Source organism: Ovis canadensis, chromosome 3, assembly GCF_042477335.2.
Source record: "Ovis canadensis isolate MfBH-ARS-UI-01 breed Bighorn chromosome 3, ARS-UI_OviCan_v2, whole genome shotgun sequence".
NCBI lineage: Eukaryota > Metazoa > Chordata > Mammalia > Artiodactyla > Bovidae > Ovis > Ovis canadensis.
The window spans coordinates 59,878,985-59,901,130 of NC_091247.1; the positions used below are offsets into that span (position 1 = coordinate 59,878,985).

The 22,146-nt window shown below is 54.8% G+C and overlaps 2 protein-coding genes across 9 annotated transcripts in view; one reads left to right on the plus strand and one right to left on the minus strand.

Annotated features, from left to right (window-relative positions):
- Positions 1-2,056, plus strand: part of PAX8 (paired box 8) — a 65,617-nt gene extending 63,561 nt beyond the window's left edge. For all 6 annotated transcript variants that reach the window (XM_069580370.1, XM_069580374.1, XM_069580369.1 and 3 more), the window contains one exon: positions 925-2,056. In XM_069580370.1, coding sequence (XP_069436471.1) covers positions 925-1,001 — 77 coding nt within the window. In that variant the 3' untranslated portion in view covers positions 1,002-2,056. The remainder of the gene's footprint in view (positions 1-924) is intronic.
- A 13,867-nt stretch (positions 2,057-15,923) lies between these two features.
- PSD4 (pleckstrin and Sec7 domain containing 4) overlaps positions 15,924-22,146 on the minus strand; it is a 45,430-nt gene continuing 39,207 nt past the window's right edge. For all 3 annotated transcript variants that reach the window (XM_069580368.1, XM_069580366.1, XM_069580367.1), the window contains 4 exons: positions 21,930-22,093; positions 20,754-20,898; positions 20,361-20,504; positions 15,924-18,313 (listed from right to left, as the gene is read on the minus strand). In XM_069580368.1, the coding sequence (XP_069436469.1) occupies positions 18,056-18,313; positions 20,361-20,504; positions 20,754-20,898; positions 21,930-22,093 (711 nt within the window). In that variant the 3' untranslated portion in view covers positions 15,924-18,055. The remainder of the gene's footprint in view (positions 18,314-20,360; positions 20,505-20,753; positions 20,899-21,929; positions 22,094-22,146) is intronic.

Sequence of the window (22,146 nt, forward strand, 5' to 3'; positions counted from 1 at the left end):
ATTCCTGATATTTGGCTTGAGATGTGGGCATCAGCCTTCAGTATGGAGGTCTAGATAATGAACTGGACTGCAGGGCTTCTCATCGGCCCCTCTTCCCCTGGGCCGGGGTTGGGTTGAGAAACCAAGGAAATCAGGAAACCAAGCCCCATAAATGAACTTGAGGGATCCCTCTGGAGTCTCCATGAAGGGGTGACCTGGAGGGTTTGGGAGCAAACGTGAGCCCTGTTGAAGCCACAGCGCAGTGCAGCCGACCCCAAGGGTCTCCATTCCCAAGACCCCCCCTCCCCCTCCTGTTACCTCCTCATGTTCCAGGAATGACTAGGAGGCTGACTGACTTGGGCTCTGTTTGCCATGTGAGTTCAAGCCACCCTTAGGTCCAATTCAGCTCAGAAAGATGAGGGCATAGAGATGTGCCCTCCCCATGGAACTTCCCCTGGCCGTCCATCCTGTGGGTGTGCAGAGCAGCCTGGAGGAGACTCTCAAATCCACATATCCCTTGAGCAGTCAGCTTTCCATCCCCCCTGGTTCCTAAGATCCTCTGATCTTGTGCCTTTTGGGCAAGGCCAGGGAACACCCCAGTGATCCCCCAGTCAGTACTTGATTCTTCAGGGCTCCAGTCGTAACTTCTGTTGCTTGCCCTCTCTCAATGCAAGGGTGCTGAAGGTCAAAGGAATCGTGGGGAAGGGAGGGGCAAGAAGCCACTGTTCTCCTTCTGGCCAGAAACTCAAAGGTGAGGCCAGAGAAGGAGGAAATAAGGGCCAGAGAGGAGTTAATCTTTGATGATCAGATAGGCCAGAGGGATCAATGATTAACTCACGCTGTCTTAAAGGTTAGCAGAGGCAGGGGGAGGCTATGGTGCAATTTTTTTCTTCTGACCGGCAGTGTTGTTGTTGTTCTTTTTTTTTTTTTTTTGAACCTGTCCAGGTTCCCCATATTATTACAGTTCCACATCAAGGCCGAGTGCGCCGCCCACCACCGCCACGGCCTTTGACCATCTGTAGTTGCCATGGGGACAGTGGGAGCGACCGAGCCACGGGAGGACTCAGCCTGGGACAGGCCCCCGAGAGTCACACAAAGGAATCTTTATTTATTACATGAAAAATAACCACAAATCCAGCACTGCAGCTCCCTCCCTGTGTGGTTGATTCAGTGAACCATGAGAGACAGGACGATGGTGGAGGAGACGCCACCAGTCCTCCGGGACTCCTTAATGAGGGACAAGAGTCCCAGGGGGACACACTGTCCCATTCCAAAGAGACAGAATCGGAGGAGAAATGTGGAGAAGAGGGCTGCAGAGGGATGGCCCCTGGGGCCCACGACGGGCTCCGGGGCACACAGAGGCGCCTCTGTGTCTCCATTGTCGACACGCGCTAACGACCATGGGCTGTGAGCGCTTCTGCCCAGCCTGCAGCCACAGTGGGTGCGAAGGCTCACCCCCACCGCCACCCTGAGAGGCACCGCCTTCTCTACGCAGCTTGCTTGGCTCTTCCTGCTCATCCCTCCTGGTCACAGGCTCAACCCTGGGTCCAGCCAACCAGGAGCTCCACCCAGTGGTCAAGGTGGTCAGCCTCCTGCCTTCCCCTTACCTGCTGCTGTGAATGTACCAGTTCCATCCCAGGGGCTCCCCCGCAGTGGAGAATCCACCCCTCTCCTTGGCAGCCAGACCAGCCCATTACAGCTGGAGACAGACATTCCAAAGCACCCCTCCCACCCCACCCCAGGCTCTGGGGGGTGGAGTGCAGCCCTGCCCAGAGTAGAACCAGGCACTAACTGGGGACCCTGCCTCCTGCTCCCAACAGCCCTGCCAAACCCACAGCTACCAGAGACCCTGACACAACCCCGCCTACAGTTCCCTCTCTGGGCCCCACAGCTCCCACCCCCACCCCCACCAGGCCTGACTGTAAATACTGTAAATGAGCCTCAGCTTAAGTCAAACTACCCCTTTCCTCTCAGTATCGTTTCCCTGCCATGTCCAGCTTCTCTCCTTGACGCTTCTTTCTTTTTTAAAAGACAGCCCACCATTGCCATATGACTCAATAAACCATTGCTCTTGGTCTCTGGCTTTGGGGTTGACTGGGTAGGAGGCACCCTGTGACAGGGTTTTCTCCAGAAAACCTCAGAGCCTAGCAGCCAATGAACTCTTATTGGGGCTGCGTGTTGAAAGGACCACTACTGTCCGGGAGAACCCTGACTTAGCATTCTGCCCCAGGGAGATATGTTCGACACCAGGCACACCACGTACCCCAAGCTTTGATTGTTCCATCTCTGAGTCAATGAGAGCAGAAAATAAGCAAGTGGCCTGGTGCCCGACCAATCACAGACTCCCCGCAGGTGGTGGCTGCTGTTACTTACAGGAAGCCAAACAATCAGCCAGGAAGGCTGGTGACAGATCCAGGAACAGCGCCACACAGGAGCCTGCATAAACAGCTCTTAGGATCCCTGAGGTGTGAGAGGAGGGAAGAGAGAAGACAGTTATTGGGCTCAGCTTCCTGGGAAAGTGCTGAGAGTGTCAGTCGCTCAGTCATGTCCAACTCTTTGTGACCCCATGGACTGTAGCCTGCCAGGCTCCCCTGTGGTACCCTCCAGGCAAGCATACTGGAGTGGATTGCCATTCCCTTCTCCAGGAGACCTTCCAGACCCAGGGATCAAACCAGGGTCTCCTGCATTGCAGGGACATTCTTTACCGTCTGAGTCACCAGGAGCTGCATGGGATCCTCACATAAATGAACCTGAGATTTGCCCTATTTTACATATGGAGAAGCTGAGGCTCAGAAAATAAAGAAATAACTTGCCTGAGGCAGGAAGTGGTAGATCAAAACCTCTTACCTTAAGTCCAACACTACGGCTTAGCACCACAGGCACTCATCAGGGATACCAGGGGTTCTAGACCCAAGGGAGATCCAGGGACTACCCCAGAGAGTCTAATATCTTTTGGCTTGGTTCCTAAGTATTGGGTTGGCCAAACTGAATGAACTTTTGGGCCAACCCAATGTTTGGCAATATGGTAGGACTTCCCAGGTGACGCTAGTGGTAAAGCGCTTGCCTGCCAATTCAGGAGATGTAAGAGTCTTGAGTTGGATCCCAGGGAAGATCTCCTGGAGGAATTAATGGCAGTCCTCGCCAGTATTCTTGCCTGGAGAACCCCATGGACAGAGGAGCCTGGCAGGCTATGGTCCATAGGGTTACAAAGAGTTGGACGTTACTCAAGTGACCACACGTGAAATATTTGGCAAGACTGGGTAGTCAAGAAGCCGGGGCCAGGAAGGGGTGAGGGAGTTACTGTGGGGGCTTAGAACAACCCTCTTCTGTGAAATTCCACAGAACAAGGTGGGAAATACAGTGGTGACTGCAAGGGCTGGCTCTGTCCGCAAGAGGATGCTCGTCCCATCAGCAGCTGCCTGGTGTCTGTGTGGACCATCTTCATTAAGGACCCAGCTGGAGCGAGGCCGGGGTTGGGGGGCAGGATGCCCAGGACAAGCTGACAGTTGGGCAAACAGCACCTGGGGCTGAGTCTGAAGCAGGAAGGGATTCCTCAACAACCCCTCATACCCAGGGACTCTCAGGCTGGGAGGGCAGAGACTCTGACCACCCCTGGTTCTCCCAACAAAGAGGCCAGGAGTGCTCGCTGAGGGTGGTATGGACAAGGGGCGGACCCTCCCACAAAGAAAGCCGGTCCTTGTGTCTTCCTTGTGGATCTGAGAAGAGTCTTGTTCTTCAATAAGAGGACTTCCCTCTAGCCTCAGGCAGGACTGAATCCCATTATATCTGAGGCTCTTCATGTTCCCAGACCTCTGGGTTCCTGAGCTCCCCAAGACAGTCCCCACCCAGGAACCACCTCGAGTTGCTTGGTGCCCCAAGGAGTCCACACCCAAACCCTTTCTGGGAACACCAGTGCCCTGGTAGCCTCTCTAAGCCCTGAATGACAGAGGAACTTGGGGTGCTTTTGCTGGGTGACAGTAGCTCAGCTCTCCCCTTTTTCCTCAGAGGTGAGCTGAGCCTCCCAGGATGCTGCTCAGAGCAGGTGTCTGTGGGTGTGTGACATGGCTCAAGTGCAGCAGGTCCCAGCCAGTACTTCTCCGGACATTGTGTCCATGGTCAAACCCCAGGGGCTTAGAAAATATAGCTATCTACATGTCAGGGTCTTCTCTGGTGGCTCAGATGGTAAAGACTCTGCCTGCAATGCAGGCAGGAGACCCTGGAGACCCTTGTTCAATCCTTGGGTTGGAAAGATCCCCTGAAGAAGGAAATGGCAACCCACTCCAGTATTCTTGCCTGGAGAATCCCATGGACAGAGGAGCCTGGGGGGCTACGATCCACAGCGTTGCAAAGAGACACAACTGAGTGCGCACGTGTGCACACACTTGCTGGGGGAAAGAGACGATCTGAGGTGCCCTGTCTTCGGGGGCGGTGTTGGGACAAGTCGGGGAGGTACATGAGGGGGCCGTGGGGAAGAAGGAGCCTGAAGACAAAGATGGGAGGAAAGGGGCATGGCCACAGAGGATCAGGGACATGGGCATGTGGGACGCATCTGTGGGCAGCGGGTGGGAAGTAGGGGATGGTCCTGAAGACCTGGACCTGGGCAGAGAGAGCCCAGCCTCACCACCCCCTGCCCCATCCCCAACCGCATTGTGCCCTGGAAGCAGCCCTTTCACTACCTATGTGGAGAGGCCTCCTCAGCTTTCCAGGCTGTTCTCCCTGGTCTGCCATCCTCGCCCTGCTCCTCCAGCACCCTCTGTACCCTCCCAGCTCACACCAGGCCAGCCCAGGGTGCCTGGAGCTCAGGGGTCAGTGTGGGCCAGGCAGCCCCTGCACGTGGGTGGGTTTCCTGCTAGGAGACAGAGCAGTTAGGGTGCAGCAGAACCCATCTGTCTAAGGTGGGCTGGAGCTGCTGTGACCCTCTGGCTCCTGCCCCATGGCCTGGGGGTGGGGGACAGGTGGGAGCCCTGCTCTAAGGCCAGCCCCCAGGCTGGTTCCGAGCCCTCCTGTCACTTCTTTAATATTCCTGGCATTATTGTTTAGTCGCTCAGTCGTGTCCGACTCTTTTTGACCCCAACGACCACTTTTGTCTCCGATTCTGAATGTTGGCCTCATTTCGCACTTGGGGAAACTGGGAACAAGAGATGCCTGGATTTTTCAAGGTCATTCAGAGGAGCTGAGACCACTGCCTGCACTCTAATCTGAGGCTGAATCTGCATCCTAATCTAAGGCCTTGAATAGCAGGGTGTGGCCGGGTTTCGCAGAGACCTCAGGCTCCCGTAACTCTGTGGTGAGGTACAGAGTTTCACGGCCGCCTGGGGCACTGCCACACTCACGCAAAGTGGGGACAGTCCTGGATGAAGGACCCAGAGGTTCGCCTGCGGGTTGGGAAGGAGTGCTGGGACCAGAGGGGAATGCCAGCTGAGCCTCCATCCTTGGTCCCAAGTCTCCCCCAGGCCGACCCTTCAGCCCTCCTCCAGCTGTTAGGGTCATAAAGCACCTCCACCTGCAAGGGATCTGATGGCTCCTCTGCCCCAGCTTGTGTGTCATCCGCAGACAGACAGTGACCAGCCATGCTCCCACAGCTGTGATGTCATCCGCAGACAGACAGTGACCAGCCATGCTCCCACAGCTGTGATGTCATCCGCAGACAGACAGTGACCAGCCATGCTCCCACAGCTGTGATGGCAGTGAAAGCATCTCGTCCGACAAGGGCCGCCTCCTCTCTCTGCTGCTGAGTCGCTTCAGTTGTGTCCAACTCTGTGCGACCCCAGAGATGGCAGCCTACTAGGCCCTTCTGTCTCTGGGATTCTCCAGGCAAGAACACTGGAGTGGGTTGCCATTTCCTTCTCCAATGCATGAGAGTGAAAAGTGAAAGTGAACTTGTTCAGTCGTGTCCGACTTCGCGATCCCATGGTCTGCAGCCCACCAGGCTCCTCCATCCATGGGATTTTCTAAGCAAGAATACTGGAGTGGGGTGCCATTGCCTTCTCCGCCTCCTCTCTCTACCCGCCTCATCTCTTTCTCCTTCCTTTTCTCACCTCTTCTAGTTTCCTGTTCCAGTCCCTCTTCTGCAGGAGTCCAAAGAAATTATTCCTTTGTGAGACCTTTTGTGTCTCCAGTGAATATTCGTGAGGACTTAAGAGGTCCTGCATCTGCTCAGAAAATGCCGCAAGCATTTCTCCTTCCTCCCTCCTTTCCCTTCCGTTTCTCTTCTCTCTGCTCTCTCCTCTTCCTCTAGCTCTGGGGGCACTTGGGATACAGATGCTGGAGGTCTTTATCTCCTGATGGCAGATACTGATTCCCTACTGCTCCCTGCTCTCATGCACACGTGCACACACACACACACACACACACACACACACACACACACCACCAGCAACCCCACCTCCACATCTCTAAGTGCCTCAAGCAAAACCAGGTGCCTGGCTTCCTGGATGAAGCTGGAGGAAGCAGGCAAGGCTGGTCCCCTCCCTGCCAGCATCCTCCCTGAGTATCACCCTTTCTCCTCTCGCTGAGCGGCAAAGGCTAAACCTCAGGTGCCGAGGGCCTGCCCTGAGACTTAGGTTGAGGGCTGGGTCTGCGGGGTCTGGGGCTTTGTTTTGCGGGGAGAAGAGAAGCTGGAGCCCAGCTCTTCCACATCTGTGCCCGGTGGCAGCCGGCCAGGCTGGGGAGTGAAGCGCTGCCTCCGGCTCTCCCAGGGAAATGTGATTTCCCCTTGAGTGAAGCGGACTGTGCAGTGTGGAAATTGGCTCTTTTCTGAGCGAGTGGAGGCTGTTCTGGAGTGGGGGGCGGGCTGGGGCCCGCGGGAGGCCGCGCTGGCCCCCGGAGTGAGCCGGGAGCAGCCATGTGCTGAGAACTCATTAGGGATAAATCACACTAGTACCAGCGTGAAGCCAACACCCTCCCCCCACCGTGCCTCCTGGTCCTCCCTCGTCTCAGACTCCCCCTCTTTCCCTCCCCCTCCTCCCTAGCCAAGGCATCCTCCCCCGTGTAAGGGGAGCCCAGGCCCACATGCGTGTGTGCACTCACAGCCCCGCCTGCTGCCTCAGATCCAAGGGCCCATCCTTGAATGAGAGCCATGTTCATTTACAAATAACTCTTTTTGTTTGTTTTAGATGTATTTGCTTTTTTGCCAGGAGGGGGGCATTAGTCACTTCACTAACAGCCCAGGCCTGGGAACTCACCTTCCCCTCCACTGCATCCCTCCACTGAGTCCCGATTCTTATGACCTGCTCCTGCTTCACAGGGAGTCCTGAGTAGAGGCCCCCAGCTGTGGGCAACATTGGTTTCTGCTCCCCCTGGCCCCCATACATGCTCTGGGGAGAGGTGGTGGTTGTGATTTAGTTGCTAAGTCATGTCTGATTCTTGTGACCCCATGGACTGTAGCCTGCCAGGCTCCTCTGTCCGTGGGATTCTCCAGGCAAGAGTACTGGAGTGGGTTGTCATTTCCTTCTCCAGGGGATCTTCCCGACCCAGGGATCAAACCCACATTTCCTATATCTCCTGCATTGCAGGTGGATACTTTTTACCTCTCCCCAGGCAGATGAGCCCCTGGGAAGAGGAGCACACCCCATTGGTCCTGGCCCAGAGAGTCCCCCAGTCCAGTCACACACCCACCAGGGGACATTGCTTCAGGAAAAATGCTAGCCATAAATGGATGCCCTTGTTCTGAATGGAAACTTATTTATCCATCAAAGCAAAGAAGGAAAAGAAAGTGTGTGAAAAAGAAGGAGGGCTTCCCAGGTTACTCAGCAGTAAAGCATCTGTCTGCCAATGCAGGAGGTGCAGGTTTGATCCCTGATCCAGGAAGATCCACTGGAGAAGGAAATGGCCACCCACTCCAGTATTCTTGCCTGGGAAATCCCGTGCACAGAGGAGCCTGGCGGGCTACAGTCCATGGGGTAGCAAAGAGTTGGATGCGGCTGAGCACACACACTAAAAAAAAGGGAGGAAGTAAGGCCTCTTGACCTCGACAAGAACTGAGGTTTACCTGTTGAAATTACAACCACGTCTTCTCCAGAACCACCCTCTTTACTGATGACGAGAGACAAGGCCTAGTCACCAGCTATTTTAGGGGCTGAGGTTGTGGTGTCACTGGAGCTGTTAGTTATGGTCATCTGTTTACCCCCCGGGAGACAGCGTTGCTGCAGAGTCCGGGCCTGGGTGTGGGGCTCTGTCCCCACCCCATCACCTCCTGGGTGGCAACCCCAGGGACATCCTCAGCTTCCTGGGCCATAAAATGCACGGCTTTGGCCCGAATGATGTCCAGCCCTAAGGTCATGAATCAGTAGTCACCCGGTCATCAAAGGCATTACGGGACTCATTTGACTGGTTTAGGTATGAAGCTCTCTTCCAGATTCCCCAGGTAATTTTCCATCAGGCAAACACCATACTTCATATGTGGAATCAGTCTCTGTTTAGCGTAGGGACAGAGTGGCTTCTGGTGCCCCACTCACCCAGGGCACTAGAGTCCTGCCTCAGCTGGCTAGGTGAAAGCCAGGCTTCCAGGGGATTCCAAGCTGGGGCAGAGATGAGAAAAGAGAGCAAAGCAAATACAGCCACAGTTAGTACAGGCTAGGGCATGAGAAGGTGTAGGCCTCACATCCATCCATTCATTCATTCATTTGGAAGTAGATCATAAGCCACCTACTTTGTGCCTGTCCCTGTAAGAGGGACAAACCGGATGAGACTACCCTCCTCCAACCCCACCGTCACCCAAAATAAAAACAAAAAACCACAGAGCTTAGAGCTTTTACAAAAGTCATTCTAAGGACTTCCTTGGTTGAAGGTGGAAGATTGTCCCCATCCTTCAATACAGGGGATGTGGGTTTGAGCCCTGGTCAGGGAACTAGGGCTTCCCAGGTGGTGCTAGTGGTAAAGAACCCACCTACCAAGGCAGGAGGCATATGAGACATGGGTTTGATCTCTAGGTCAGGAAGATTCCTTAGAGAAGGGCATGGCAACCCACTCCAGTATTCTTGCCTGGAGAATCCCATGGACAGAGGAGCCCAGCAGGCCACAGTCCATAAGGTCACAAAGAGTCGGACACAACTGAGTCCATTTAGTGTGCAGCACGCACACAGGGAACTAAGATCCCATGTGTCAGGGGCAACTAAGCACCACAGCTAGAGAGAAATCCACGCACTGTGACAAAGAACCCATCACAGTTCTGCTTCCTCTAGCACTTCATTGTACACTGCAACGAACAACCCCTGAACTACATCTAACGCCGGACACAGCCAAAAATAAACACTAAACAACAAAAATGTCACTATAGAGCAAGGTAGGAAAGGGATAAAAGCCAGAAGAGAAGGGATATAATGTGTTGTCAGGTCTGAAGGTAAGATTTGCAAAATTCCTCCTGCCTGCCACCTGCCACCCCAAGGCCCTTCTCAAGCATCCATAGCTTCTCCCAGGAGCCTCTAGGAACACCAACTGCAAATCCTAACCTCCAGCCTCACCCCTCTTCCTTAAAAGGATTATTGTCCTGACTTCTGTGTCCCAAGGAGGGCTCGGGAGGGCTCTAGGCAAGAAGTCTCAATGTTGGCGCCCTTTCCCAGAGGCCCTCCCACCCCACTGCAGGCACTGAGGGCCAGCCTCCCCACCACCTCCCACCATGATTAACTAGAACCAGACAGCCTGGGTCTTTCTTTGAGTCAGGAATCTTTATTCCTCCAGTGGGGTAGGGAGTACAGGAGATGCTCAGAACCTCAAAACAGACCAAAAGCTCCCCTCCTTGTGGTCCTGCCTGGCCCCCTCCTCTCCATCTCAGCAGCTCCCTGACCCAGGCTGGGGCCAGCCTACTCCCTGACCACAGGTCCAAAACTGGAGGCAAGAGAGAAGGATGAGGGTGCTGCGTAGAGAGGGTAGAGGAGGCAGGTGGAGGGTATGGGGGTGGGGGATGGGGACGCCACCTGGCTGTGAGTTCCACATCTCTTATCTCCTGGGTTCCTCCACCCCCTGAGCTCTGGCTCAGGGTGGTGACAGTGACCTGGGCCTTGGGGACAGGCCTCACCTCCAGGACCTGTTCCCCATGCACGTTTCCACCCAGCTCTACCTGGAGGGTGGCGGGAGGGCCGTTTGGGGGCTGACATGCAGTGACTAGGGGAGGAGAGGGAGTCGCTGTGGAGAAGCAGGTGCCTTCTCCCAGCAGCAGCCCAGGGTGGGGGAGGGGTGGGGGCCGAGACCCAGGCTGAGGCTCGGGGGCCCATCTGAGCATGTCGCCTGCTAAGAAGAGCGGAGGCGGGGGAGGGGAGGGCGGGGAGGTGAATAAATAATAGGAAATAAAACTTCATGAAGCAGAAAATAAAAGGCAGATTATACAGATGTGGCAATTTGAAGGATCATTGCCTCTGTCCTCTTTTTAACTGCTGCATCTGGAGTTTTGAAGCAGCTTATCCCCTCCCCTCCCTCTGTCGAGTCCCTGCCTGGCTGGAGGCCCCCAAGGGGCCAAGACACGCGAGGGGACAGCACCTCAAACACTTGGCCAGAGGTGGTGTTTCCCAGCACCACGTGCTGCCGCCCAGCCGGGGATGGGCCTGCGGGGCTGGGACACTGGGGGAAAGGGCGGCCTGGGTGTTTTGGGGTGAAGCCACCCCGAGTGAAGTGAGGTTGAGGTTCTCTGTGTGAGGAAGGGGAGGATTTGTGGATGAGGACAGGGCTTCCCAGGTGGTGCTAGTGGTAAAGAATCCTCCTGCCAATGCAGGAAACATAAAAGATGTGGGTTTGATCCCCGGGTCGGGAAGATCCCCTGGAGGAGGGCATGGCAACCCACTCCAATATTCATGCCTGGAGAATCCCATGGACAGAGGAGCCTGGAGGGCTACAGTCTATAGGGTTGCAAAGAGTCGGACACGACTGAAGTGACTTAGCACACTTGCGCACACAGGGTTGGTGATGGGGGGGTTTGGACAGGTAGGGGTGGCAAGAAGGAGCCTGGATGATCAGAATCAGGGTGAGAATTTGGGTGGAGCCTGAAGAAGGGTACTCCTTGCAAAAAGGGGATTTGGGTGAGGTTTGGCTGGAGGGTGAGGTCTAAAACCTTTGTATCTTCTTGCAGGCAGCTTCTTTCTCGTCTTCATCAAAATTCATTTGTTAAGCCTCAATTTGACACTGTGCCAGGTGCTATATAAACAGACATGGTCCCTGCCCTTAAGGAATTTCCAACCTAAGACACACACACATGCCGACATTTTGTTTATTTTAAGTATTCATGCATTCCCCACCTTGTTCCAGAGAAGATCTGAGACAGCTCACAGTAACTGCATGCAATGAATCAGTCAAATACAAATAGGAAATAAAGCACTGGAACCACAGAAAATATAGACTGGGTAGAAGGATGGGTCCCGAACAGCAAACATGCCTAGAGTCTCTTGGCGGCCAAGCAAAAGTGCTGTCATAGTCACGTACTGAGTCTCATTCGTTCAATGAGGGAGTCAGCACCTCTCTGTGCATACACCTCCTTCCCTCACCGTCCGTGTCACATCAGATGGGGACAAAGAAATCAGAGAACCAGAAGCTTCTACCTGATCCCAAGGTGAGGCAAAGGCCCATCTGGCTCAAATCTCCCCATAATCCTGGTGTGTGGTCTTTCAAAGCAATGGACAACCTGTCACAGCATCACAGTTTAGGGGAATGACCTCAAGTTCAGTCTCACGGGTCATAAGTAACATTTACATAGAAATTTGGCTTCCCTGGCAGCTCAGTGGTAAAGAATCTGCCTGCCAATTTAGGAGATGCAGGTTCGATCCCTGGGTCAGGAAGATCCCCAGGAGGAGGAAATGGAAACCCACTCCAATATTCTTGCCTGGAGACTCCCATGGACAGGGGAGCCTGGTGGGGTATGGTCTTGGGGGTCACAAAGAGTCCTACATGATTGAGCATGCACACATGGCGGTGGGGGTAGGAACAGAAATTTACCATTTCCAGGAGGATTTATTGAGGGTCCATATCCCTACAGACAGAACTCCAGGTCTGCAATTCCAAAAAAATATTAGGGCTGAAAGCTTAGATTTGGAAGTCTTTCCCAGCAGTTACTCTGGTGCCCCTGAAGTCAGTGAGGCAAGATCTCTGAGGTTACACTTTGGGAAAAGGCTGAGTTCAAGGCTGGGGGCGGGAGCGATACAAGCAGAGGAAAGATGGAAAAGAACATGTAAGGAAGGAGAAGAAGAGCCAGGAGAATGTGGAGTACCGGAAGCCCAGGGCGGATAAAGTTTTGACATTTATAATTTTCAACACCAAGAGCCAGGCCTTGGACAAGGCCCTGCGATACGATGGAAAACAACCTGCATTGTTCCCGCCTTTGGGAGGTTCATGTTCCACTGGGAGCAGACAGACAGGAAAGACTGGAGAGGAGGGCAGGGGAGGGATGTAGAAACTTCGGCTTTGATGTAATAGGGAATAACTGGGGGAGGAGAACGCAAAGAAGGCTTCACAGAGGAAGTGGCATGTAGATGGCAGTGGGTTTTTCCTCTTCCCAGTCCTAGCTCTCAGTATTTCTCAGCAGCTGGTCACAGCCCCCACCCTCTGAGTAGCATTGCCTCCACACCCCACCCCCAACTTGGAAGGAGGCCTCCGATTACCTTAAGTCCCTAGTGATTGGCTCAGAGGTGGGCACCTGGCCCAAGGTATGTTGCTCAAAGAGACCATACCCTGGACTTGAGTTTGACATTTCTGAGAAGCAGATATCCTCTGTGTGCTAGGTTTGTACCAAGAAGAGGGAGCCTTGGGAGTTCCTAGGGACCATCTTGGTCCATAAGTGTTGGTATCAAGAGGGTTGCTCCTGTCTCCCTCGACCTGGGAGGTGGAGCCCTGGACAAGAGAGAAATGGGTTCCTGGCTCAGTGCAGAACCTGACCCGGATTGTCAAATTACTCGAGCCAAATGATGTCCGTTTCTGCTAAAGTCCATCTGAGTTGACATCTGTCACTCACAATGTCCAGGCAGAGAGAGAGCCGAGTGCAGTGGCCCAGCCTTGGAGAAGGACCCCATGTTTGAGGGCAGAAGGTAAACTGGAGCCCAGAGGTGGGAGGGTGCCTGGGGAAGGCCGGCAAAGCCAGTGCTAATAGCTAACCGGGCTCCCTCCTGTGCCAGGCATTGTTCTGAGTTGTTTACGTGCATAATTTCACTTAAGGGCCCTGTGAGGTAAGTGGTGTTATTATCCCCATTTTATAGAGAAGCAAACCGAAGCACAAGAGGCTAAGCAAGTGGCCAGGTCACGCTGGGCCTCGTGTAGGGTCCACAGATCAAGGGGCAGATGGGGCCAAAGGTCACTGAGAGATGAAGGGCTGAGGAGGTTGAGAAGACTTTGGTGATGGAGGGTCATCAGTGGAGAGTGGTGGCTGGAGGCCAATGTGCCAGGTGTGAATGGAACCAGGTGAGGGAGCAAAACAGCTGGCAAAGACTACCCATCCGTCGGTCTCAGCTACAGGAAGCAGAGAGTCAAACACAGGCTTTTCTTTTTCCTTCTGATGGTGATTCTTCAAGTTGTTTACAAGGCAAGATAATGAAGGGGTAGAACATAGGCCCAAGACCCAGATGGGACCCCCAAGGGGGAGCTCTAAGGCAGGCAGAAAATTGGGGAGAGAGAGGGGATAGTCCCAGAAAGGCAAGGAGCACCCCTTCCATGGGAGACAGGGAACAGGTGGAGGTGGAGCCGCCAGTCAGATGCAGAATAGTTGGGGACAAAAGTGTTATTGTAAGGATGTGAGGGTTCAACTGTAAAGAAGGCTGGAGTGTCAAAGAAATGATGCTTTCAAACTGTGGTGCTGGAGAAGACTCTTGAGAGTCCCTTGGACAGCAAGGAGATGAAACCAGTCCATCCTAAAGGAAATCAGTCCTGAATATTCATTGGAAGGACTGATGCTGAAACTCCAATACTTTGGCCACCTGATGCAAAGAGCCGACTCATTGGAAAAGACCCTGATGCTGGGAAAGACTGAGGGCAGGAGAAGGGGACAACGGAGGATGAGATGGTTGGATGGCATCATCGACTCAATGAACATGAGTTTGAGCAAGCTCCAGGAGTTGGTGATGGACAGGGAAGCCTGGTGTGCTGCCATCCATGGGGTTGCAAGAGTTGGACATGACTTAGCTACTGAACAATAACAAAGGTGTTGGCAGAGTGGGTGATAAGGAGGGGCCATTACACAGAGTTTGACATTCAGTAAACCCCATAAATGAGCAGGGCAGCATGCAGGTTGGGGGAGGGGAACCGGAAGGGAGGAGAGGCCAGGTGTGAGAATGCCAGGTTGGCCCAAGGTTCCAGGTCATTCTCTCTGACCCTCTTTTCTTACAGAAAAGTTGCACACATAGTATAAACATCTCTAGGCCATTACCATTATCTACCCTATTCTAGGCTCACTCACTCAAGTTATTGCATCTTAAAGCCAAACTCCCAGGCTGTCTCCCAAGCCATGAGTTGGTCACTGTTCTGCTCAAAACTCACCCTTCTGAGCTGCCCACCAATTTTTATGATCTCCCATCCAAGTACTAAACAGGCCAAACCCTGCTTAGCTTCCGAGATCAGATGAGATCAGGTGTGTTCAGGATGGTACGACCATAGACACTAATTCCTTTATGACCTGGCCTGAGCCCACCCTGACCACTCTGTGTCTTACCCCATCCCCCCTCCAACCCTCCAGTGCAGCTCCTCCAACCCTGACAAAGCCCTCTTGTTTCCATCTGACTCTGAGCCCCGAAAGGAAATGACCCAGCCCTCAGGCCTTAGTGACCTTTAACTCCTCCCTGGTGCCCAGAAAACAACAAATAAATGAATATTAGCAGAAAGCCAGATAGAGCAGAGATGCTGAGAGACCGGGAATAGGTCGCACCGGGGTGTCACCTGGTTCATGGCAGTGAGCTGAGCTCCCTAGAAGGGAAAGGAGGCCCTGAGGACAGACTTCAGCCAGCCTTATGCAGTCTGAGCTGCTCACCAAGAACTTGTGTCCAGTCCCTTCCCCTGCAAAGGAATGGACCAGCCCATTCCCCTCCTGGGTGGGAAGGAAGAGGGTGGAGACAAGGTCAGTCTAGGCCTGTGGGGTTTGATCTGTTCCATACGCAGGACTGAGACGGAGTGAAAACTTGACTCATTTAGTTTTCACTGTTCTAGGTTCCCTGAGACAATTCTGTAGGGAATCCTAGGCTGTCCCGTATGACTCCAGAAACTTTCCTCTCCATCAGCAGCAAGAGGGTCTTCCCAGATGGCTCAGTGGGTAAAAAACTCGCCTGCAATGCAGGAGACACATCTCTAGGCCATTACCATTATCTACCCTATTCTAGGCTCACTCACTCAAGTTATTGCATCTTGAAGCCAAACTCCCAGGCTGTCCCCCAAGCCATGAGTTGGTCACTCAGGACCACCATCAGGAGATGCAGGTTCGATCCCTGGGTTGGGAAGATCCTCTGGAGAAGGAAATGGCAATCCACTCCAGTATTCTTGCCCGGAAAATCCCATAGACAGAGGAGCCTGGCGGGTCACAGTCCATGGGGTCACAGAGAGTCAGACATGACTGGGCAAATAAGCACAAGCATTTCACTGAAGGAAGATGTCAAAGTACCAACCCCTTTGCCTTCCCAGATGGTGGGAGGCCTGGCCTGGTGGGAAGCCTGACCTGGGCCACTATGGCCCTAGGGAAATGGTAGAGCCTGGTTCTGGTGACTGCCAGGAGCACCCAACTCACTTCCTGTTCTCCTAGAGACACAGCTGCAGCTGGACACCTAGTGTTTGAGGCTTGGGAGATGCAAGCCCGCCGCCTAGTGGTCACATGTCATAACCGCAGCCTAACAGCCCGTCAAGCCTCCAGGCCAAACCCAGCGTGGGCAGCGCAGGACAGGGGGCACCCCAGCAGCCTGAGGCACCTGGCTTTGGAGACCTCCTGTGCCAAGGTGAAAGGGAGGTACAAGTTCTACAAGAGCAAAAAAGCATGGAAGCGTCACAGACATGCATGCATGCAAACAAACCTCTGCCTTTTATTCTGGTTTTGGAAATAAGGATACAGGTCAGTGAGGTCAAATAACCCACTCACGGCGGTTCAGCCTATAAGCATCACTTGTGGACCAAGTCACGTCCACATGGCGCTAGTCTACCACCCCAATCAAATGAGACAATTGGCCTCTGCCCATCAGAGTGGCCCATGCTGCTGCTACTGCTGCTAAGTCGCTTCAGTCGTGTCCGACTCTGTGAGACCCCATAGATGGCAGCCAACCAGGCTCCCCCATCCCTGGGATTCTTCAGACAAGAACACTGGAGTGGGTTGCCAGGCCCATGGAGCCTTAAAAATACCCATTGGTGCCTCTGACCCAGACCTACTGGATCCAGATTCCTGGGCGTAGGATGGGAATGTCTCCAGTGCCACTCTATACTGCCAGTTGGGCACCAGAAAACAGGATGGTCCTCTCTTGGAGGCTAGGGACATGCTTGATTCATGCCTCAATCTCACAGTACTGGCCCATAAAGGTACTTAATATTATTGGAGAAATGAAAGAATGAACCATGAGCGGGTGAATCAATGATTCTGAGGTCCCCTCCCACTGCAACAGCCGATGTGAGTCCTGCACACGCTTAGCGTGCTGCACACACATTCACAGACGTGCACATGCACACACACACACACAGACACACACATGCACACACATGGCGAAGGGAACCCAGCCTGCCACCCTCAGGCAGGTGCTAGAAGGTGGCCTCAGCTGCCCAGAGCTGCCTGCTCCTCCCAACCCCCCTCACTGGTACACACCTCCTTCTTCACTGGCCTGTATTTATTTTGCACCCATTGGGTACGTGGCCCAGCCACGGATAGACACTTGTTGGTGACCCTCAAGTGCCAGCCCCACCTGGTGGAGTTGCAGGCCCCAGTGTTTGTTACAAGCATGAAGGAGAAGGCAGGGCGGCAGGAAGGCTGGAGAGGCCGTGCGTGCGTCAGCCAGCAGGCGGGTGGCGAGAGGCCCCTTTTGGCAGGCAGCCGGCTCTCACACTTGGCTGAACAGAGACAATGGTGGCTGCTTGGCGGCCCAGCCTCCTTCCCACAGGCAGAGCCTCGGGTCCTCGAGTGTCCGGAGAACAGCCCAGCTGGGACGCAGCCAAAGGGAGCACAAGGGGCCTTCCCAGGGGGGGTGGCAAGGGCCCCTGGGAGCAAGCTGGGGGAGGGAAGGGGTCCCTGAGTGAGTCCTGGAGCTTCCAGGGGAGGAGTGTGTGGGGACAGAGCCAGGCCTTTACCGCCCCTCACAACTCTCCAGAGCCCCCAGGGGACACGGCATGCGTCACCACCTCTTACCCTTAGCCTCCCCAAACCTGGAACACCTCCTTTCCTGCTCTGGGGAGGCAAAAGCCCTTGTTACAGGGCTCTCCACTGAACTCTGGGCGCCCCCTCCCCTTCCGGCCCTCACCGACCACCGTGGGTTTCACTCTGATGATCAGCCGTTGGCCATGGGAGGCTGGGCCTCTCTCATCTGCCCCCTATGTGTGCAGGATGTAGGGAAGACCAGACAAAGGCAGGGGGCCCCAGAGCCAGCCTCACTGAGCCCTTGAACTTGCCGAGTCTCTGCTCCTGCCCAGAAGGCTGTTCCCTGCAGTGGGCAGGGCCCAGCTGGGGTCTCCCAGGACCTCTTCCAGCAAGTCACCTGATTTCCAGAGCAAGACCGCTCCCAGTGCTACAGCTTCCTAGCCTGTCTGTGCCGAGGTCTCTGCTGCCCTGGTCTCTGTCCCCGAGGATGGGGAGCTCGCAGAGCCTCTGACACTCAGACAGAGGGCTGAGCAACTCCCCAGGTCCAGGAAAGGTGTCCTCTGTGGCTTCTGGAGGGATGGAGGGTGGAATGGGATGAACTGTGGGAGCTGAATCAAGTCTTTGACCTCTGTCCTCTCTTGGGAGGAGCCAGGGTGGGGGCAACAGTATCAGGAGAACTCCAGTGTGGAGAGTGAGGGAGGGAAGGGGGGACCGCACTAGGGTATCCTTCCATGGGGAAGAGGTGGGGCCCCATCCTCAGCACGGACCCGCTGACATAAGGCTCTTCCTAGAGTTTCATCCCAAATCCACCACAGGCCCAGGCCACTGGGGGTAATTGGTGAGGTGATCCCAGCTTCACAGTTGATTGCGGTTCCGTTTGGGGATGATCTTCCGGTAGGTTCTGCGCTCTGAGATGTTGCGCTTGACCTTGGCCGTAGTGGGGGCCTCATCCTGGTGCAGTGATGGGCTGGAGTGGGACTTCTTCAGGCTGGGCTTGGGCTCCTGCAGGCCTCCAGCTTCCCTTCCCAGCTGCTCCTCCCACAGGTCCAGGTCTTCTGACGGGCAGTGCAGACGGGCCACAAGCAGCTGCAGGTAGGTCTCATAGCGGGTTTTCTGGAACACATATGGGTCCCACTGCCTCAGCAACACCCCAGTTCCAGGTCAGGAGGGGGCTGGGATGGTGAGGGACAGACAGATCACACTGATGCTACAAGGACAGAGACTTCAGAAAAAGGGCTGGGCCAACAGCTAGCATTCACTTGAACAATGATCTCTGCAGATTCTGTCCTTCCCCAGGTGTCTTAGAGTTACACCCATCAGCCTGGCCCTGTTCGATACAGCCAACACTGCCTGGTGCTGTAACTAACATCTCTGGAGCATGTTACGTCGCTAAGACACTAAAAGATCCATAAGCTACTAGGCTAGAGATCTGTGCAGCACTGCACTCAAACAGCACACATCTGTACGCAGCCCTCATTGAGTCTGAACAGCATTTTAACAACTGGCATCTGGAGAGCATGGCGCTAACTACCCTCATCTGCTTAACACTGCTCGGCCCCGTAACTAGCATCCTTCAGACACAGTTCCCAGTTTACTCAGTGCTTTCCCACCCACTGGGTCCTTATCCACGCCCTGCGAAGCTGGGTGGGAGTCATCGCTGTGCTTTATAAAGAGGGAGGGTCAGTGTTAGTCGCTCAGTCGTGTCTGACTCTGTGACCCCATGGACTGTAGCCCGCCAGGCTCCTCTGTCCATAAGATTCTCCAGGCAAGAATACTGGAGTGGGCTGTCATTTCTTTCTCCAGGCGATCTTTCTGCCCCAGGGACTTAACCCAGGTTCTCCTGCATTGCTGGCAGGTTCTTTACCATCTGAGCTACCAGGTAAGCCCACCAGGGAGGGTCAAGGCCTTGCTAAAGGTCCCAGCGAAAGGTTGGTCAGCGGTGGGGAATGGCTGGAGTGCTGCAGGCAGGGCTGGATCCTATCAGCCACCCCTGGGACCCTGGGGAAGTGGCATGCTCATGGCCATGGATACAGCCAATGCCCCAAGAGGAAGAGCTAGAAAAGGAGGCAGAGGATAGTGCACGGCTGGTGGGCACAGACAGGAGGTGACAATGACGCTTGCTCCCCTCTCCCCTCTCTGCCCCTGGGTGGCCTCTGCCCTCCTCTCTTGTCACACTGCCCCTCACCCACCCTCCTGCTGAATTTGGGGGCAGGATTGGGGGTGGGGTGAGGAAAATATTTCAGCATCAATCAGAGAGCTAATAAAGATCATTCCTTAGTTACGGCCATAAATGAGGCATGGATGTGATCAGGCCTCATGAAAGTATATCAGGTGTGAACAAGTTTAATCTCTCTGTGCCTCAGTTTCCTCATCTGTAAAATGAGGATTAGTGTCCTTACCCCAGAGCAGCTGGATGACTAAATAAGACAATCCATGCAACAAGCTTCAGAAATACTGACTATTATAATAGTACTAGGTAGGTATGAGGGGAAATAATTCTGTTAAAATATAGTTTTTCCAAGACTTCCTTGGCGGTCCAGTGGTTAAGACCCAGCACTCCCAATGCGGGGGTCATGGGTTGGATCCCTGGTCAGGAACTAAGCTCCCATGTGCCAAAAGGTGTGGCCAAGAAAATTATACACACACACACACACACACACACACACATATACACATATATATAGTGTATATATATAATAATTGGGCTTCCCAGGTGGCTCAGATGGTAAAGAATCTTTCTGCAAAGCAAGGGACCTGGACTTGATCCCTGGGTTGGCAAGATCCCCTGGAGAGGGGAATGGCAACCCACTCCAGTATCCTTGCCTGGAAATCTCATGGACAAGGGAGCCTGGCTGGGGGGCAAGACTGAGCAACACGCACGCACGCGCGCGGGCACACACACACACACACACGAGTGTTACCAGACAAGCAGCTGCTGTGTTCCAAGGACAAGAGGTGAAGTGGCCTGAGAGCACACAGACACACTCACTTGTGCAGGCGTGTGCACACATTCGTGTGTGTAGACCGTTCACACAGGGCTGGAGTTCTCACGCAAGCCCCTCCCCCTGCCCTGAGCGGCTGGGAGCCAAGCCTGCAGGGACAGCCACGGCCATGAGAGGGCGGCAGAGGGTCCAGGCGGAGGGCGAGACGGCGACCTCACCTCGTACTCCAAGTACTCCTTCCGCACGCGGTAGTCTTCCAGCTCGCGGCTGCGGCCTCGCCGCTCGGGTAAGTTCCTCTGTAGATCCAGCAGGTCGTCAGAGGCAGCGTCCAGGCAGTTCTCGTGGGATCGATGCTGCTCCTCCTGGGAGCGGGAGGCGGTGCGGGGAGCTGTTTCAAGCCCTCCCTCTCTGTCCCCACCATCCCGAGACCTCCCCTCTCTGTTCCTGAGCCCAGGAGTACAGCTCCATCCTGACCCAGGGGCCCAGATGTTCAGTCCAGCCCCTGTCCCCCACTTCTCCTAGGCCAGGTGCACAGCCTCTCATCTCCCTTCTAGTCCTCCAGGGTGTATCCCACCACCACATCCCGCTCCTCCCTCAGGATCAGGTCTTACCAAGGAGCCCTGGGTTGGGCCCACAGGCAGGATGGGCCGGACGAATTTGCGCTGGGAGCCCACCGCGGCAGGGAAAGGCGGAGCTGAGTGCGTGGCGGCGGCTAGGTTGATGCGCGCGATCCAGGAAGTCATCTCCTGGGCAGTGCTGTGGGCAGAGAGAACGGCCTGTCCCTTGGACCACAGAGTGCTAGCCTATCCCCGCCCTCCAGCCTCTGGTGGTCAGCACAAGCACCTGGCTACAAAAGCCAGAAGTCCTGCCACTGGCTGAGGTGGTTGCCCCCAGCTGGTGGTTTTTCTCACCCAACAGAGGCAAATCTGGGAAAGCAATAGAGTTTATGTTTAGTTAGTCGTGTCCAACTCTGGGACCCCAAGGACTGTAGCCTGCCAGGCTCCTCTGTCCATGAGATTCTCCAGACAAGAATACTGGAGTGGGTTGCCATGCCCTTCTCCAGGAGCTCTTCCCGACCCAGGGATCGAACCCAACTCTCCTGCATTGGCAGGTGGGTCCTTTTCCACTGAGCCACCAGGGAAGCCCTGCTGCTGCTGCTGCTGCTGCTGCTGCTGCTGCTGCTGCTGCTGCTGCTGCTGCTGCTGCTGAGTTGCTTCAGTTGTGTCTGACTCTGTGTGACCCCATAGACAGCAGCCCACCAGGCTCCCCCATCCCTGGGATTCTCCAGGCAAGAACACTGGAGTGGGTTGCCATTTCCTTCTCTAATGCATGAAAGTGAAAAGTGAAAGTGAAGTCGCTCAGCCGTGTCCGACTCTTAGCAACCCAGTGGACTGCAGCCCACCAGGCTCCTCCCTCCATGGGATTTTCCAGGCAGGAGTACTGGAGTGGGGTGCTATTGCCTTCTCCGCAGGGAAGCCCAATAGAGTTTATATCAAACGCCAAAAAATGATCAAGTGTTCGTGGCTTCCTGGAATCCTCTGGAACTGGGAGGCTTAGTCCAACTTTCAAGGAAAAGGCGGTCCCAGGGATGAAATGGGCTTAGGGCGGGGGATGGAAGCTGGAAGTTCCCCACTCCCCACACTTCATGTGTATCGGACCCACCAGTGACACATCTCAGGTCAAGCCTGCACCTCCCTCCAGGGTGGGGCCACCACCCGTCAGAGGATGAGAGGTTCATAGGAGGAAAGCTGGGGCCTTGCTATCGCCCATCCCCGCCCCCGACTTACGGTGCCTGGAAGAGGTAGAGGCGCCAGTCGGCCGTGCGCAGCTGGAAGACATGTGGCTTCTTGGTGTAGTGGGTGGCGGGGGTGGCCAGTGAGTGGTGCACCCCCACCGGCTCATCCACCATCTGCCCCACCAAACTCTCCCCATCAAGGCCGTGGTCCTGTCCCTGCCACAGGGCAACAGAGGCTCAGAAAAGAGGTTTCCATCAGCTGCCCAACC